This window comes from Aythya marila (assembly GCF_965140915.1).
Source record: "Aythya marila genome assembly, chromosome: 4".
Taxonomy (NCBI): Eukaryota; Metazoa; Chordata; class Aves; order Anseriformes; family Anatidae; genus Aythya; species Aythya marila.
Window position 1 is genome coordinate 71,499,522 of NC_139045.1, and position 19,007 is coordinate 71,518,528.

Consider the following 19,007-nt stretch of genomic DNA (forward strand, 5'->3'; position numbering starts at 1 on the left):
AGTAAGACTTCAAATCACAGAGCAAAGGGAAAAAAATATTTATAGGAAAACCAGCTGATGACCAAAGGTCTTCAGCAGCATCTGCCTTCCTGAAGAAGTGCAAACTTGAAATGGTCAGTCCAGGGCTGGCAGGCTGTGGGGACTGGTTGGGTGTCCTGTCCTTGGGGACTGCCCCCTTCTGATGTCGATGTTGTGACCCCGATTGGTGCCAACGTGAAATCTGAGCCCTGTTTGTGAAGCAGCACAGGAACAGCAGGCTCTTCGGAAACACCAAGCCATGCTTAGGAAAGAGGGGGGTAGTGCTGGTGTGCAGGTGAATTCTCATTTGGCACTGCTGAAAATAGTAATCATACCAGTAGCAATACGACCGAAGTTTGGGTGATGTTTCAGGAGCAGAGAACTAAACATAAAATTTTCAAAACAGTATGTGAATTGCAGAAAAATGGAGTAAGTGAGACAACACCAGCAACCCCTGCCTCTTCCTCCTTGCCATAAACCCGATGGTTTTCTCTCTGCTATCTGGAGCCACATCAGAAGTCCCAGTAAGTCCATTTCTACCTAATTCCTTAGCAGATGCTCTCAGCCATAGCTCTGTTACTGCAGCATTACAGGCTGCAGGGATAAAGACTCAGTGGCTTAAAGCACAAGCGTGGCTAATCCTTGCAGAGGAATCCTCACCTCTGATTTTCTGTGCTTTTCACAGAGAAGGAGAGTGGTAGACCTGGTGACTCTCCCAGGGCAGAGATGCTGACTTTATTTATTTATTTATTTATTTATTTATTTTGCAACCTGTAAATTTTAGTAAAAATAATCCACAGGTGAGCCTGTTTTAGGTCAGCATCCCTAGCTGCTGGAGGCTGGGTACAGGTAAGGCCAGGGCTGGTCTTCACGCTTTGGTCCCTCAATCCAAGGAAGATGAGAGGAATGACCCATTTCTTTGCACATTCTTAACTTCCAGCGATAGGAGGTGATGCTGCTGCTAAATCTACAAGATGCATGAGGATTTCAAGCAGTGGGGCTATTTTGGAGAGTTAGGAATGGGAGCCAGTGACCAAACATCAGCTGGTGCAAGGCGTGTTGGTCTGGTGTCACCACTGATGTGAGTAAAGGTTAAACCAGATGGACATTGCTAAGCCAGCTTGTCCCTGCTTTAGCAATTCCCAAAATAAAGGCTCAAAGGGTGGCCTGCTTGCTAAACCTTTCCTGCTAGAACCTGCTTTTGTCAAAGAAATGCTGATCACAGGGCGGGTGGCAGGTCTGCATAGGAAGGAGCTGCATGATGGGAAGAGCAGAGAGGAAGGGGAACCTTTTAACCCTGGCCAGCACTAGCAGACAAAGCTGATTCTGAGTAGAAAGCCAATGGTATATTTTATGCCACGAAGTATTTGCCCATAAAGGCCATTTTCTGGCTTTACTGACTGCATTGTTTGTATGGCTGCTAGGCTGTGTTCAACTTTTTTGATATATCTGAGTTTAACATATGGATCGAGTGTGTGACCACATCTCAGAGGATTTTTGCCCGGGGTTAAGGTCACCACAAAGCTTGGGGGCTGCAGTCCTAGAGCACCTGGCTGGACAGCAATGGAGCAGGTTTCATGCTGGCACCAAAACATTGGTGCAACCTTGACCAGAGCCCCAAACGGACCCTTATCTCAGAGGTAAGTGCTGGCAAAATACATGTATGCAGACTTAGCAGCGTATTTTGCTGGGATCAAAATGCTTTCGGGTGGGTGGGAGTCAGGTTCAGCCTCACACACCTTCTGCTGACCTGTCCACCACACACTGCCTCCATGTGAGTGGGTTTCTGAGCTCTTGTCACAACCAGCAGAGACCTTCCAGCTTTACAAGGGCACATTTCATCCCTCTCCTTGAAGCAGATGCTTATAGACATCTCATGAACTGCAGTTTGTCCATGCTGATGGCACCAACAAGGTCTCTGGCACAACGAGACCTGGGACAGCACACACATACTCACCTGCCACACAGGACCTGAATTTCCTCCTTAGCTGCATACCATTCTGGCAGCAAAGGCTCACATTAGGTGACTAAATATAGGTGTCTGATGCCATGTAGGATGCATTATGGTTTCTGTGACATCTGTAGAGGACTGGCTAATTGGATACAGGACTGAAAGGAAACCCAGGTGTTTCTGGAGAGGCAGGAAGAAGCTGGATGGGGTGCTGCAGGGCAGCTCAAGCTGCACTAGATGCCAGCCCACAAGCAGTTTAGACATCTCCTGAAACCCAGAAAAGGAGATACATGGATCCATGCATGGAAATGTGCATATGGGAAAGGGACTGCTTTGTGTATTAAGGGGCGAGTTACCTCTGCGGATGGAGAAGGCTAAGCCTGGCAGGCAGTTGCTGTATCGAGGCTTCATGGAGAAAAAAGACACAGGGGTTTGGTGCAGGTGACAATTAGATCTAGGTGCCAGAACCTGGAGCACAGTCTGTGTTCATTGTGTGGAATAACATCAGGTCTAGGGCCTGGGGTGTAAACAGGGCACCCTGAAAACAAAACAAAACAAAACACAAAACATATGTGGTTTTGCTGCTCTTAGTGTTGGTAAATCCAGATATTTAAGGGGTTGATGTTTTATTTGCATTGGACATTTTTAGCTGCTGATGCAAGCAAACAAAGCATTAGCATTGTCTTTTCTTAGAGAGAAGAAATCAAGGCTGGGAGAGGTTGAGTAGTTTCCGTGATGGTCCCAAGGAAGCATGCAGACCACTAGCACCACAGCCAGGGCCCTCAACTGCCCAGCCACGATGTAAAGGAAGGAATGAAAACAATTTTAACAATAAGTTTTAAGGGAGTACCAAAACCGGTTGAATTTGTTCACACAGTGAAACTCATTTTCATCTGAAGATCTAGGAATGGGAAAAGGTTAGCAGACACTGTGTTTTTATCTTAGGCTACTGCTGGAGCTCCCATGTGGATAAACGTTAACATGATCCTTATGATCCTTTTTTTTTTTTTTTTGCGATCTGAAAGTCTGGTCCTCTGCAGATGGATATGTGGCAGAACACCCTGTGTTTAGGATCATGAAGAAGTGCTTTCAAACAAAGTTAACTCCCAACTCCGAGTAAGACAGCAAGAAAAATGTTTTCTAGGATTCAGTCCCTGGGTGTGTGATTTTCACAAGGTTCAGCTCCAAGATCCGTGTTGCTCTTATAATGAAGTTGCTCATTTCATAATACATTAGGGAGAGACCCCACCGCCTGCCTGACATTTGATCTTTCTGCAGTGCCTGAAAAGCATTGTTAGTAGATTAAATCCCACAGCTGTTTTTAATCCTTTGGCTACCCCCCTCTGAGCTAAAACTCACTCTGTCCTGAACTGTGTAAGGGAGCCCCAGTCATTGCCACCCGAGTGTTGCTAATTGCTGTATTGTTTCTCCCTTGGCTGAATGGTTTCTTTCTATGTAGTTGATTAAATTAACTAAATTAATATTAGTGGGACAGAGTGTGCTCTGATGGGAACAAACCCACTTCCAAGAGCTTCTGGCCAATTATATACTGTACGGCTGGATTGAGTACCCTGAAACTTTACTGTTGGAGTGGTAATGACTTTTTGATTATACATGAATATTAATACTTAAAAGACGCTACATGCATTCAGGTTTTGACTAAAGAGATGTTTATGCTACTCAGGTTTGGAAAACAAAACAAAACAAACCCACACTACCCTTCACCTTCTACAGTCCCACTAAAACTATGCAAAAGTTGCAGTGGCCACATTGTTGACTTCACGCCTGAGTTATTTTAAATTGGTGTCCAATTTAGACTTGTGACACTACGTATCTCAGCATAAAAGAGAGAAAGAATAACCCATTGTATAACTTATTTGGGGTTAAAACTTCAGATCTCCCTGTTGACAGGCCAGGGACTCTTCTCTGACCCTTGGGACAGGCCTGCCTGTGACCTGCCTCAGCAAGCCCAGGGGGATGGCTTAGAAATAGCTGGGGTTCTGCTTGTTCCATTTGGTTTTCTGCTTTCCATTCTCATTCATTTCTGTTGTGTGCAATTCTAGAACAACTTCTCTCCCCCTCCTGAAGACACAATTTTTAGTGGTGAGGCACTGAACAGGCTGCCCAGAGGAGCTGTGGCTGCCCCATCCCTGGAAGTGCTCAAGGCCAGGCTGGATGGGGCTTTGAGCAACCTGGGCTGCCGAGAGGTGTCCCTGCCTGTGGTAAGGGGTTGGACTGGCTGTGCTTTAGGGTTCCTTCCGACCCAAATCCTTCTGTGATTGTATTTACTGAATTACCAATTTACTGAAAATTTCCTTGGTGCGGTCGGGACGTGAGCTCTGCCGCATTCCTACACATTTAGCCCTGAAAATCAGTAACATATGAGGTCTGTTATGTAGAGAGGAACATTTTATTAATTCACCAACGAAGATGTACGTGTCTTATGTTGTTTACTGAAGCATTTCCCTGAAAAATATTACTTATTTTTGCACTGGTGGCTACAGACACGACAAAAGAGTAACCCCTGCGTAGGCAGCGTGCCTTTCTCCCCAGCTGCTGATCTAGCCGTGTACCGGGACATCTTCTAATGCCCACCTGCAGACACCCATCAGAACTCATTTTTTGGGCTGAATGTATCATAATTTAGGAGCTAAAAAGTAGCGTAGAATGACTATGAGGAGCCTGACAGACTACAACCCCCACAACCCCCCGCGCGCCGCCGGGGCGGGCAGTGCTGAGGCGGCGAGCGGGGCCTGCGGGCCGGGTGTCCTTGTGAGGGGACGATGGCTCACTGCCACACCGCCCGGCTCCTCGGCCGCTTCCTCCGCCGTGAGTACCGCTCCCCCGGGACCCCACAACCCTCCCCTGAGGTGCTCCGGGTCCCTCCCGGTTCCTGGGAGCCGCTCTCAGCCGCCGAGGCCTGCTCCCCCCCCCCCGGGCTAGGCCGCGGGGATGCGGGGGGGGTGGGCACGGGAATGGGGTTTGGGGGTGAGGGGGGGTTTTGGGGGGCCGTTGAGGGGTGAGGGGGATCCTTGGGGATGAAGGGTGTGCCCTTTGGGGGGGTGTTGGACGCTGGGTGGGGAGCCAGGGAGGTTTCATCTCTGGTAATGTGCAGAGCTCCTCGAAAAAGGTGGTGGTGGGGTTGGGTCAGGTCACTTTGAGTGGTTCTTTGGGTTAGAGGCCTCTCGAGGGCCCTGAGTTGTCCTGAGACTTCAGCACGACCCGATGAAGTTGTCTGTGTTGTCAGGAGTAACAGCGTTAGCCTTTAAGCACAGAGAACCCAAGCAACCTGCAGCTAAAATGTCAGCTCAAAAGCGTTCAGAGGGGTTGGTGCCATATAATAATATCACAGTAAATTAAATTAAGTGTTTTTCTTGGTGCTTATTTTGTGCAGTTAACGCTGTGTTCTCTAAAGGAATTGGTAAGGGTAGCCTAGGCACAAGAAGTTTTTCTTGGAATTTCAGCTGAGGAAATGGTGTGTTCATCAGGGATCTGACAGCTGACAGCAAGTGGGCAAAGTTAAACTTCATAAATTTCACTGGATCTCCGTGCAAGCAAAGCTTGTGCTTCCTATGGTAACATGCAGGTCAGGGACTCAGGACATGATCCCATGACATTTTCAGCTGGTCCAAGTTGTTCCTGTGGCGCACCCACTGTCCCCCAGGCATCCCTTCCCACCTCTTGTCCCCTAAGAGCACGAGTAGGAAGGAAGCTGTACCCCTTCCTGAACTCTTTCCTGTGGGGCTTACTCTGCCGGGCAGCTCTTTGAGCTGGCTCCCCAGAGCAGGTTGGTGCTGGTGGAGATGACAATGTAGCACCTACACTTCAGGTTAATTTATGCTCCTAGCAAAAGTAATCTTGTGTGCAGTAAGAGATTAGGAAGAGTGCTTAAGATTCTTTTGTGGGTTAAGGGGAAGAGGTGGACTCAGTGTTTCAGGAAGTGTTCTGCTTGCAGCAACAGTTCATAAACTCTTTTAAGAAAGTCCTGTAAGAAGGAATATTTCTTCATTTGAAACAGTTTTTGGTTTGAAACTCTTAAGGTTTGGGCAGTCTTTTAATTTATTAAGTTTGGACTTTGTTCATGCAACAGTCCCAGTAACAAATAATTAACATCTCCTCTTAGTGGCAATTTAAAGCAGTGACTTTCTAGTGTTTTCTGTTGCAAAAGAGCATCTGTTCTTGTTGGTACACTGCTGAAGCAAGCCTGCAGGGTGTGTATCGGTAAGTTTCAGTTCAGGAATTTGTGAAAACATGCTATGCAATATGTTAATGAGTGGTGAGGGCTTGCTCAAAGGTCAGCTCAAAGTGCTGCTCGCTTATGGACCAAGACTTAAGCTTATCTTAATTATCGCTGGAGAGTCAGGATTTTTGAAAGTTCTGGGCGAGCTGGAAGGCTTTGGAGAGCTCTTAGATTAAATAACCAAAGTAAATTTTGTGAATAATCCTGGCAAAGAAGTGCTGCAGAAATCACGATGCACACTGAAGAATTTCTTTGTTGCTTTTGTGCAAGCTCGCAGACCCTTAGCTGCAGGCTTAGTGGAGTGTACCTGGGAAAAAGTTTGTTGTCTTAGAAGAACTTGATCTGTGCAGAACACAGTGTGCCTATTTCCACATGGCCCTGCAGTTTCAACTTCATAAATTAGGAGAAGAAAGCTTTTCTTTCAGATGCCGTCATGTTTCCTGTGATGTCCGTGGCAGTAAGTGGGGATTTTTGCTTAGGGGAGAGAGAGGTGTTGAAAAGACTGAAATTTTTCTAATTGTCACTTATCCGTCAGCTTACTTTTGTGTAACATAGTTGTTGTTACATAGTCATTGCATCTCTCCTTTACAGACTGGTTAATTTACTTAATTCCTCAACTCCTATGCCATGTTTGTGGATTGTTTTTTCCTTAATTAATAGGAATTTGGCAAGGAAAGGGTGACAGAAGAGAGGCTGGGTACCAATAGCTGGAAATCCTTCCCTGAGCTCATAATCCTCTTAAGACCAGGAGTAAGATATTTTGGCAATCCCTCAACAGCATGAAAACTTCTTTGTCACTGGGGATCATCTTCTAGTAGTGCAACCGATACCTTTCACGATGAATTTAGACAGGTTTGGGGAAGGATTGTCCAGGATACAACCACGTGTGTGAATGTGCACGTATGGCCTGATCGTGATCATCACAATTGAAGGAAGGACTGGGATGAGGAACTGTGTCAAATCTTCTTGTAATATCAAACTTTGAGTCAACAAAGTCTAATATTTGCTGTGGTACTTTGGCCTCCAGGCCATGCATCTGTAGGCAGAGGGAGGAGAAAGGAGGAGAAAGGAGATGGTCATAACGAGGCAAATTAAACAGCGTGTAAATATTGGGAGGATTTCTTAGAAACAAACTGAGGGTTTGGAACTGATGGAAAGTGGAGGGTGTGTGTGGGGGGGGAAAAAAAAAAAAAGAAAAACAACTTTGAGCATTTTGCCTTGCAGTCTTTGTACTTGACTCCTCCCTGACTTTCCCTGCACTAAAGTTCATTTTCCCTGTTTGTTTTGGAGCCTGTGCATTTTCTAAGGCTTTCTTACCTTCCATAGGTAATAGGAAAAGGATTATCTTCCTTCATCTCCAGGGCCTTGGGGTATTTCAAGGAGCAGTGGAGGGACAATTTCATTTATTACCTGTCCATCTTCTGACAGTGGAGGTGTCTGCTCAGGGCCTTGCGGAAAGGAATCTCTGCTGCCTTACCTTGCTTTTATATTGTGCTCATTTTGTGAGCACCTTCAGGTGCTTCCTCCACGATAAGCGTGGGCAAGAAGGAAGCACTTTGACTTGGATTCCTGCCTGTAGCTCTAGGGAGTCTTGTGGGAGGTCCTGAAAATAACAAATCTTCAACTCTGTAAAGTTGAGGAAGAGATTTAGTACCTCCACTGTCAGCTGGCTTTCATCTGGGATAAGCTGTGCAAAGGTGGCTTGGGTTGTGCTGTTTAAGTAAGGTCAGGATTTGGACATCCTGCTGCAAGAGTGCCTGAAACCTGCAAAAAAAAACCAACAAACAACAGTATTTACATTTGATGTGTAACTTAAAATATTTTGCAAATGGGTTAATTTTCCTTTAAACATGTAAATTGGTGTTTGCACTCGATGGTAAGTAGGAGCGTGTTTTTCTAGAAATGCTTTGGAGTTGTCAGGCATGAATTACTGCTGTGAGGTTTCTTTCAAGAAGTGAATGTAACCGTGTTTCCCTGCTACTTGAGCTGCAGCGAGCGCATTACAGGCCTTGGCTGAACACGGTTTTGTTAATGTTGGGCCTCTGATTTGACAAAATGCAGCGTTTCCACCATGCTTTTGATAAGATCTGCAAGTGCTAAGACTTGTCCTTGTGCTTTATGGCTTCGTGTGGAGCCAGCACCTTTGTAACTTGGCCTGTAAGTGAGAGCCGTGCATTAAAATAGCATCGGCAAGGAGTTTGGCTTTTCCTGGCTCATTGCTGAAGCTTTGTAAGCAGAAGAGCAAATTGTTTCTTGTCCTGCCCTCTGGAAGGCACATACATTTACACTAAGGCTTCTGGCTTTTGTCTAGTAAAAGCAATTGCCTGCAGGAGTTGGGAGTCACAGAACGGTTTGAGCTGGTGAATGAAGGTCCTAGCTGGAAACTGAGACTGATTCTATTTCTGACTTACCTGCTGTGAACTTAGGCGTGCCATTTCAATATTCCACCTGTTTCCTTCTCATCTTATATCTGTCTCAGCTATTTAAATGGCCATTAGCTGTTTAAATTGCCAGCTGTTTGCACCCGGGGCTTGCTGCTAGTGCCCCGTATGTATAGCAAAACCTCATCTCCACCGATTCCTCTGCAGGTCCGACTGTGCTGGTAGCCAGGGCCAAACCTTTCTGCTTCAGGCGAGGCCATGGAGAGAAATACAGAGCTGCATCGTGCCAGTTAAAAATAAATAAATAAATAAAATCTCATCCAAAGCCAGCCCAGAAAGTACAAGGTGATTTTTTTCATTTCTTCCAATATATATTGCTTCCCAGACACGTGCCAGGCTAAGCTGCCTCTCTGGAGACAGCCAGCTGCTCTGCTCTAGCCAGGTTCTTCTGAAAAAAGCTGTATTTTTTTTTTTTTTTTCTGAATCAAGGCTCTTCACTCATGTACAAAGTACATAAAGTTTTTAAGAGTAAATCCAGAAAAAGCTTGGCATTTAAGCTGTTTTTCAGTTATCAGTGCATGGGAATAAATATATCTTTTTTTTTTTTTTTTTTTTGGTACTTGATAGCTTATAAAAGGCACTAAAGATTCTTATCCTTGAAACTTGTCTGTATAGTCTCCTGAAGACTGAGAATTGGCACACTTAAGGTTCTGAAAACATCTGTGTGAAAGGTTATAAATAGCTGAAAATAGGTACGGAATGGGCAGCAGAGCTGGGGCCATAGAATTGCTTTCATGGTATGGAGAAAGAAATGACTGTTTGTTTATTTTTAATACTACAATCACTGAGTGTGTCCTGCTAACAGTCATCTCAAATTCTGTGCATCAACAGTTTATATTGAAGAATATTGTTTTTCTTTTTTCTTTTCCATCTTAGTACTTTTTGCTTCCTTTGTAAGAAACAAACAATAAAAAAACCAACTCCCTCCGGATCAGGCGTGCCTGAGCAAGTGTGTGGAACAATCCAAGGAGCCTGATTCAAAACCTCTGTATTTTCATTTTGACTTCACTTTTTATTTCTGCAAATCTGAAGTGGAAAAGTTTTCAAATAGCTAATAGGTGCATAGTACCATAATAGTGTCAGTGTTTGTATGAGGATTGCACTCTTCCACATTCACTCTAGGCACAAAATGTGGTCTTTATCTAAAACTCTTGTAGGGAGTGAATCAGTTCAGATCTCCTCAAAACCCTGGCCATTGCAAAAGCTCATGGCAGTGAGAGCATCCTTTCTGTGCCTCTTTTTCCTCCTTAATCTCTTGAGTTTTCTTGCATTGGGACATTCTACACTTTTCTTCTTTAATCATTTGTTAATGCTCTGTTTTTCCCTCCAGCAGAGCAGCAGTCATTCTCCTTTTCTTCTTGAAACCAGCATTCACTGTGCCATTTCTCTACAGTTGTGTTACTTTTGTGTGTGAGTGGTGTTTACAAGACCAGAGTTGTGAGAACTAAATTGAAAACTGTTCCAGTGGAGTATCCAGAGAGCCGTATTTCTTCAAGAGCCCACAAGCTGTGATGTACAAGTTCCCGTGGCTGGGCATCTGCTGGGGAAAGATCTCTTGCTGTGTGCCATGCTTGGAGTTAGGCCTGGAGGTCCTGGGGCTGTGTTGAGATCTCTTGGTGTCTGTAGGAGCTGTGCTATGTTTGCACAACATGTAGAGCCTCTGGGATATCAGGATCTTAGTTCTGCTTTGCCTCTTTGTAGCAGTTGTTAGGGGACAGAGACCTGTTCGTTCACAAATGAAAGCAGTGAAAGGTGTTTGTGATTTGTCTTGACCGGAGCTCTGATGTTCAGTACCCAACATCTGATTCCCAGCAAACTGAGCAGCCTTAGAGAGTGAACTACAGCTGTTTCCTATCTTAGAATGAAAGTTAGTAAATGCTTGCAGCCTTCAGGTCTGCTTTTAAAAACAGGAGCTACAGGATCAACATCTTTTCCTGTAAGCATAAATATACACGTACTGACTTGTTAGGACATTTTTTAACTTAGAGCATAACAAAGCAGTTCATTAACGATTTGTTCTCTCCTTGCTTTCTTCCTCTAGTGCACCAGAATGGAGTACGACACTGCTCCTACTCAGCGTCAAGGAAAAATCTGTACATTAACAAAAATACAAAGGTTATCTGCCAGGGTTTTACAGGCAAACAGGTATGTATATGAACTGTTTCTTCTGTCACCCTTTCAGTGCAGAACATTGATTGGCCGTAAAACATAGTAACATATAAAAGAGATGATGTGCTGGCCTTGTCTGTGTTGTTAGGAAACGGGACTTTGTGATCAAGGAGATCCTTTCAGCTCTTTGGTTTCCCATTCTTCTGTCCAAATACCATTTCCCTTAAATTCGTTAAACTAGATTTTTTTTCCACTACTATACAAGCTTAAAACTTTTTTTTTTTGAGTTGTCATCATGATGACTTGATTTTTGTGGTTGGCTTTGGTCTTAAGCCTTAAGCTGCACAGAACTGAAAGGGTTTCTTTGTAGAGAAAGCAGAAAGAGACTAGCAAAAACCTACAAAAACCTTACAATTTTCAAAGTGCCTCTTTCACAAAAGCTTTTGAATATCAATGGCTATGAAAAAAAAGTTTTAATTTCAGGATATTTAGTATTTTTTTTCCACATTGATTCTTACACATTTGCAAGGGAAGAAGACTGCTTTTGCTAAATTTGTCAGCTAGTCAAGAACAAGAATGCTAATTTCTTCTATTTGATTATTGTATTTGTCATCTGCCATAATTGATGTGGAAGATAAAATGTGGTTGCTATGTCTGCTGGTGTATTAGCAACACAGAACAAACCATTCTTTAGTGTGCAACCATAGTGCTCCAATTTAAAAGCAAAAAGCATGGCATGTGCAATAAATTAAGTGCAATGAATTGCTTTCAGAATTACAAATGTCATCAAAACTTCTTTTTGCTACATTAAATTTGTCTTTGTATGCATTTTAACTTTACTTATTCTTTCTCTCTCCCAGGGCACCTTTCACAGCCAGCAGGCGTTGGAGTATGGCACCAATCTAGTTGGAGGAATTTCTCCAGGGAAAGGTGGAAAAACTCATCTGGGTCTGCCTGTGTTTAATTCTGTGAAGGAGGTAATTTGCAGCAATGACTGGAGGACCAGGTGGCTTAATCCAAGAGCTAATGCTGCTGAAGGCCTCCTTATTCCATTCCTCATACTGAAGAGACAAATATTTGAACTGTGGATGTCACTGTGGAATGAAATAGATGCCTTATAAAAGTGGCTTTCACTGTGGTCAAGCATGAGCTTGCCTTCCATTGGGAAGTTCAGAGTCCAGATGCTCAGTAACACAAATGACTTTATAGTATATATAAATATATATAAATGACTTCATAGTATGCATATGTTTTATGCCCATAACTAGTTTCTGATTCTGGTGCATATGATGGAATTGTAACAACTGTTATCAAAGGGTGTTTGTAGTGATATTTGTAGGGGATATCCTTTTCAGCCAGTCCTTAGGTCTCAGGTCACACTCTGTGCCTGTCTTCAGTGAATTTAATACTTGTGTTGATTATAGTAAATCAGTATTTATCTATTTACTTCATTTATGTTTGTGAGTAGACATATTTTAAATAATTAATTGTCAGATGCTCTCCTTGGGCCCACTGGATGCTTAATGCTTTTTTTTTAATCATCTTTCTAGGCCAAAGAACAAACTGGTGCTTCTGCCACTGTTATATATGTACCTCCTCCGTTTGCCGCTGCTGCGATCAATGAAGCAATCGATGCAGAAATGCCCTTAGTTGTTTGCATTACTGAAGGTATTCCCCAGCAGGACATGGTTCGGGTTAAACACAGACTGGTTCGGCAGGGTAAGACAAGACTCGTGGGCCCAAATTGTCCTGGTGTCATCAATGTAAGTGAATTCTGGATTTGCTCCAAAGCTGGACCATTTTTGGTGATGGGTTAAATGTTCCATCTCACTTCTCCCACTCTCTCTTTAGCCTGGAGAATGTAAAATTGGTATCATGCCTGGTCACATTCACAAGAAAGGAAGAATTGGTGAGTTTTTGAATATCTATGCATTATCTAAAAGTAAAGTTTGGTACTCTACTATTCATATTCACAAGGCTAGTCACATCCTACCCAGATCACACTTAACATTCTGTATAACAGCTTCTCTGTCCTTTAGTTTGTGAGTGATCTTAACCATTATCAATCCTGAACGACAAAGTCTGTCAGCCTGCCGTAGTAGGTGCTGAGTGCTGAAGGCAGAGGCAAAGCAGTTGAAAAAGATTAGTTAGGAAATGTGTTTCCATGATGCTCTTAATTTGACTGTACCTCCATTTTCTGTGGGGTTTGAGAGGGCTCCCAAATACTAATCCTTCCAACAGCTTGGCTTCTGAGGACTTCTTTTCCAACCTTTATGATTCTGTCACTTGGATCCTACACCTAGCATGAGCTCAGTATCACCAGGAAAAGATTACAGATAAGTTCATAACATGTCAAGTTAGTTAGGCAATTATAACATGGTGAGTGGAATTGGCAAACACACCCGCTTCTTAGACAGGGAAGCTGAGGTGAGAGGGGCAGTGACTTGTTCATAATCATATGGTAGCTGCACACCCTGTTGCATGCAAGTGTCATGTCCTGATTTCTGGTGGTTCTTGTCCTAAACTATAGAAATAATAACTAGATTATAGCTCCTGCATTACATTATTTGAAAAAAAATATGTTCCAAAATATGCATTAATATAAATAGAGTTTCAGAAAGGTTGTAAACAGCGTACACTGCCATTATCTGTCAATGGGGTAACTAGTTTAACTTGGACACAAAATCATAAAATCACAGAATGGTTTGGGTTAGAAGGGACCTTAAAGATCACCCAGTTCCAACGCCCTGCCATGGGCAGGGACGCTTCCCACTAGACCAGGCTGCCCAAAGCCCCATCCAGCCTGGCCTTGAGCACCTCCAGGGATGGGGTATCCACAGCTTCTCTGGGCAGCCTATGCCAGTGCCTCACCACCTGACGAGTAAAAAATTTCTAACTTACATCTAACCTAAATCTCCCCTCTTTTAGTTTAAAACCATGCCGCCTTGTTCTATCACTGCTCCTCCTGACAAAGAGTCCATCCCTAGCTTTCCTGCAGCCTTCTTTGGGTGCTGAAAGGCCACTGTAAGTTCTCCCTGGAGCCTTTTCTTCTCCAGGCTCAGCCTGTCTCTGTAGGAGAGGTGCTCTAGCCCTCTGATCATCTCTGTGGCCCTCCTCCTCTGCAGAAGGTACCCTTCACAGCATTATCAAAATTTTTTGGTGGAAAGTGTTTGCTGTGGGAAAAGCTGTTCAGTGTTCTCTAACATTACCTCGAGTTTCCTTCTGAATCAAAGTTCTGTTAAGGTTTTCTGTGTCTACTTGAAATATCTTACAGTCAGAAGACAGTAGAATCTGAATGCAAGGCACCAGAAGTGCAAAATAATATTTTAAATCCAGTTGCCCTAATAGAAATATTTTCAATGGTGATCTAAGAATCAGGAAGTAAAGATGTGAACTTTGCCACCCTCCCAGCTTCATTTACCACTATGACCTTTAGTGATATGCTCCCCAGCTTTCTCTTACTGTGAGACATCCAAGAACCATTTGACAATCTTGGGATGCAAGCTATAAAAATAGCTGCAATCTTAGGACCTCTGTCTGTAGCTTCTTTCATGAAATCTGAAACATAGTAAACAGGAAGCCTTTTGCAAATGTAGTGAGAAAAATAATTCTTTGCTAGTAGACATCTGCACTGTTCAGCAGTATAAACTGTAGATAAAACTAAGCTTGTTAGTCTAATGGTGCATTTTGTCCTCTGTTCATGCAATACACTAATTACATTGCTTGTTAAATGGCTTGAAATAGATGGAAGACAATATCTGTTTTTCCTGGAAAACTCCCCTCTTGGAGTGTTAACAAAAATCTTAACTTTGAAAAACGAACAAAAAAAATGGAATGATTTTGCCCCTGATCCAGGATTCAGCACAAAACTTCTGCTGTAGAAAATCTGCTTATGCCAGGCTAGGTTGTGGTCTCTTGTAATACTGGAATGTACTTGTTAAATATGTATTGCAGAGCAGTGTTGTAGCAATGGCTACCTTAATAGTGGTAACTGACATTACAAAGTGTATTTCCATTCTGGAGGGTCTTTCATGTGCCTGGCAATGCTGGAGATACAACTTGTACTGAATTATTTCATTAACTGTTCAGCTGCAATGCTGATTTGAGTTCAGTGCATAAGCTACTTGTATACAGGACAAGAAAGACGTTCTGTTCTGTTTTCAGTTTTCTCTCTTGGTAAAGCTGTAATGTGAGGAATGCTGTCTTGCCCAATAGAACTGGCTTGCTGGGCAAGCCTGTTCATCTGTTTACAATTAAGTTTTAAAAGTGCTAGCTAAGAAATTGTACAGATACAATTTTATCTAGAGTTTTCATCTTTTGGCAAGGATAGCTGGAAAACTTAACATCTCACATTCAGTTTATTTAAGGTGATTTTCATGAATGCAAGTACAGCTACCTCTAGTCACGTACTTAGCTATATTAGTGTTAAGTTTACCTCCATTTCTTCCCTAAAGGTATTGTGTCAAGATCTGGAACCCTGACCTATGAAGCTGTTCATCAGACAACGCAAGTTGGATTGGGGCAGTCTTTCTGTGTTGGTAGGTTTCCTCAGAAGCAGCTTGCTGTATCTAGACTAATCTGCTTCTTCACAGGAACAATTCCCAATTAATTTCTTTTTTGCAAGCATAGAAATAGCTGAATCAGTTCTTGTCATACTGAGAAATTAGATCCCTAGCTGCTGTGAAGAATATCCCCCTTCTCTGATATCATTTCCTTGTCAGATTAATAACAGCCTAGGAAACAGTTTTGAGCAGAGAACTGCCAACACATGGATAATCACAGAAAGGTTTTGTTTGGAAGGGACCCTTATAAATCATCTAGTTCCAACCCCCCTGCCATGTGCAGGGACACCTCCCACTAGAACATGTTCTAAAATGTTTAGTATTAAAAAGGGTTAGGGCTTCCTTAAGCATTTACTTGGGTATGTTAAGCAAGTTGGCTAACTCACTTTTTCTTAGAGCACAATTCTAGAGCTGGAGTCTTGCCCCTGATGTACATTTTATAGAGCCTCTGTATAAGGTGTGCTGTTTTGCTTATGGTTTGAAAGGTCATAGATGTTAACTTAGGATATCAAGCTTTCTGTAAAATAGTGGGGGAGACAGATTTGTAGCAGGAACCTGGCACTCTGAGAGCTGTCCCTCTTTTGAGCTTTTGGGAACAACTCTTCATGCTGAAATTTACTTTGAAACTATTAGTATGAATGTAATTTTATATTGAGTTACCTTAATGTGGTTTCATGTTTTTTTCAGGGATTGGAGGTGATCCCTTCAATGGAACTAATTTTATTGACTGCCTTGATGTCTTCCTGAAGGATCCTCATACTGAGGGGATCATATTGATTGGGGAGATTGGAGGAAATGCTGAAGAAGATGCAGCAGCATTCTTGAAAGAAAATAATTCTGTAAGTCTTAAAGAGCTTGCTTCCAGATGCCTTGGGGGTTAGCCATCTTCTGCTATGTCAAGAAAGCTTGGTTCAATTTCTAACCTGTACTGACAAAAGAACAAAAAAGAAACAGTGATTGTACTCATATTAAAGAGAATGACTTATCATGATTGAAGCTTCTAATTTCAATTCTAACAGCAGAGCAGTGACAACTTCAGATTTTTAGTCCTGCAATGACATTTGTAGGGAACATTTTTTTGGTGATATACATAGTTCTGTAAAGAGATGTCTTAAAGATCATGATTGCTTCTGGTTGACACAGTTAATCAGGAGGAGTTATCTTCAGACTAGTGGTTCCATGTTGTCTGAGGTTTCCAGCTCTTTGATAACTTTGCCTGCCTAGTTGATGCTTTTCTTTTCTTTAACCTGCCATGTAGAATTGCTTTTCATCTCACTCTCCCCCATGTAACTCTGTGTATTTTCTTTATCCACAGGGTCCAAATGCCAAGCCAGTAGTGTCGTTCATTGCTGGTCTGACCGCTCCTCCAGGCAGGCGGATGGGTCACGCTGGAGCAATCATTGCTGGTGGAAAGGGTGGAGCTAAAGAGAAGATAGCAGCTCTTCAGAGTGCTGGCGTTGTGGTCAGCATGTCCCCTGCTCAGCTAGGTAGCACCATCTACAAGGTTCGTTGCTTGGAAACTTGGAAACTGGTATATACACTCATCAAGAGCAGGAGTCTACTTTTGAGGGAATGGTAGTACATCTCTTACCCAAATATTCTGTTGCTCTAAGCCAGGTTAAACATACGAAGTCGAGTGACTGAACAAGCTGCAGTTATTGCTTAGATGATAGCGCAAGTAGTGTGGGTAATACAACCCTATAGGAAAATAAACAGCAAAATATAGAAATGATTACACTTAGCTGTTTTTGCAACAACTTGTTGAATTGTGTTTTCTGGACGCTATCTGAGGAAGCAAAGAACCCAAGTTAATTTAAAATATTAAAACACTATTTGAAAGTACAGTATTTGAAGGAGGAAAGGCCTGGCGTATAGGCATGTCTCTTTTAAGTATTAATTTGGAATTATGGCTGAATGCATACAGCTGAGAAACTTCTGTATGAAATAGGATTATTGCTATTTTTCTTAATTCATCTCCAAAAAAGGCACTGTTTCATGCCTAGAGGAAATGCGTAATTCAACTGTGCTAGGTAGTTGTTTTTCCTGTGATGACTGCATAATAGCACCTTCACAGGCTGCTGTGGGAGTCTTCCCTTTTTTCTGTTGTGTTTTTTTCCTTTACTAAAATGAAAAACTTTTAGTTTATTTATTTCCTGGCTTGAATTCTTTACTATAAGGGTTCTGCTGCTGTTTTTATGCAGAATTAGTGTTTTTCAGGCCTGTTTTCCTATGCCTTGACAGCATTGCAGTCTGAGTGTGGTGCACTGACCGCAATCTAGAGCTACTGGTTTTTCATAGCCAGTGAGTTAATGTGAGGTGGGAGAATACTTGCACACATTACATGCTTTTTAATTTCCTTTCTAATTCCAGTTTTTTAATTCCTAAAATTCAATTTGGTACAATAAATAGAAAGTAATTTAAAATACAATATTAATAAAAACCTTTTTTTTTTTTTTTCCCCTCCACCTGTAATGTCTGTGTGCTATTTGCAGGAGTTTGAGAAAAGGAAATTGCTGTAAGAGAAGACACTTTGGAACACCGTCTCTGAACCATCAGTGCAGCACCTGGCCTCTGCTTATCTTTTGTCTGCTAATCCTCAGTTGCCCAAACGACTGGCACTGGTTGTGGAATTTGACTTTGAAGCCATAAACCTCTTGGCTAAACCTGTTTTGATGTCTTCTTGGTTCAGACGTGATCACCTCATTGTAAATCACAGCAAAATAATAAATCTACTACTAAACCTGATACATCTTTTGAATTCCTGCAGCAGAACTGTTTCTTCAGTTGTCATAAAGAAACCAATCAGCCTTGAAGGTCTGAATCTTTTGTAACTTAAGCACTGCCCATTTTAAGGTTAAGTCGCTTAAAGAGATGCTTTTAAGGATCAAGGCTCTGACATTAAGCACATTGCTCATATCATGTATCACACTTTATTTTTAAAATTCTTACTTGTTCGTTGCTGGCAAGTACGTTTAAACAATAGGCCAAAGTTTCCGTCCATTAAACCAAAGCTGCTGGATCTGAAGGGGTTGCTTGTTGATCCACGTAGCTGGATATGCCTGAAGTCCAGACTTTCTTTTCAAGGCTGACCCGTGCACAGTGTAGCCCTCTACTGACGAGGAATTCCTTTTGTTTTACAGAGAGGTGGGATTTTTGTTCACAAAAATGAGTCTAATTTCCCGTGCAAATGTATACATGCAAAAGTGTAACTATGAAAATGATTTGCTCTTTGTCTTAAACTACTTTACTTTCCTCTTTAACCTGAACTAGGGTTGCATTGTTTGTGTGTTCTGAAATCCCAATACCATTGGGAGATAATGGATGAGAAATATTATTTTCTGGAAAAGAATGTAGTAAGTTATCTTACCTGTTAACCACTCCCAGCACTGTAATGGAAAGCCCTTTTTACTTTGGAAATAGCCCAAACACTGTGCCTATAAACGAATATTTATAAGTTTCATCAGGATGGAGTAAACCCAGGATTGCTTTCTTTATATAGAGGGCTGAAAATTCATGTAACCTGGCACTTGTCTAAAGCTAACCTTGTGTTCCATAAAGGTGCTGTTACCAAAACTCGTGTTGTTATTTGTTTAAAGCTGTTCTTAGTTTTTCTCACTTAAGCGCCTGGGCAATTCTGCTTTCTGATGCAAGCAGTGAACATTTATCTTGACGCTGACATTTACAGT

The 19,007-nt window shown here is 42.4% G+C and overlaps 1 protein-coding gene across 1 annotated transcript; it reads left to right on the plus strand.

The window, feature by feature from the left end:
- The first annotated feature begins 4,693 nt into the window (after nucleotides 1–4,693).
- On the plus strand, nucleotides 4,694–18,066 carry SUCLG1 (succinate-CoA ligase GDP/ADP-forming subunit alpha). Its single transcript, XM_082758858.1, has 9 exons — nucleotides 4,694–4,798; nucleotides 10,692–10,795; nucleotides 11,620–11,736; nucleotides 12,310–12,522; nucleotides 12,611–12,668; nucleotides 15,214–15,297; nucleotides 16,009–16,160; nucleotides 16,637–16,825; nucleotides 17,814–18,066. Exons 1-9 carry the CDS (start codon nucleotides 4,753–4,755, stop codon nucleotides 17,838–17,840), a joined length of 990 nt encoding a protein of 329 aa, XP_082614984.1. The 5' UTR covers nucleotides 4,694–4,752; the 3' UTR covers nucleotides 17,841–18,066.
- The last annotated feature ends 941 nt before the right edge of the window (nucleotides 18,067–19,007 follow it).

What these genes read in the sequence shown, in the direction of transcription:
- SUCLG1 (XM_082758858.1), top strand. Translation starts at nt 4,753, where the DNA reads ATGGCTCACTGCCACACCGCCCGGCTCCTCGGCCGCTTCCTCCGCC. An exon ending in AGGGTTTTACAGGCAAACAG is followed by an intron (nt 10,796 to 11,619) that starts GTATGTATATGA and finishes TCTCTCTCCCAG; the next exon opens with GGCACCTTTCACAGCCAGCA. An exon ending in TCACAAGAAAGGAAGAATTG is followed by an intron (nt 12,669 to 15,213) that starts GTGAGTTTTTGA and finishes TCTTCCCTAAAG; the next exon opens with GTATTGTGTCAAGATCTGGA.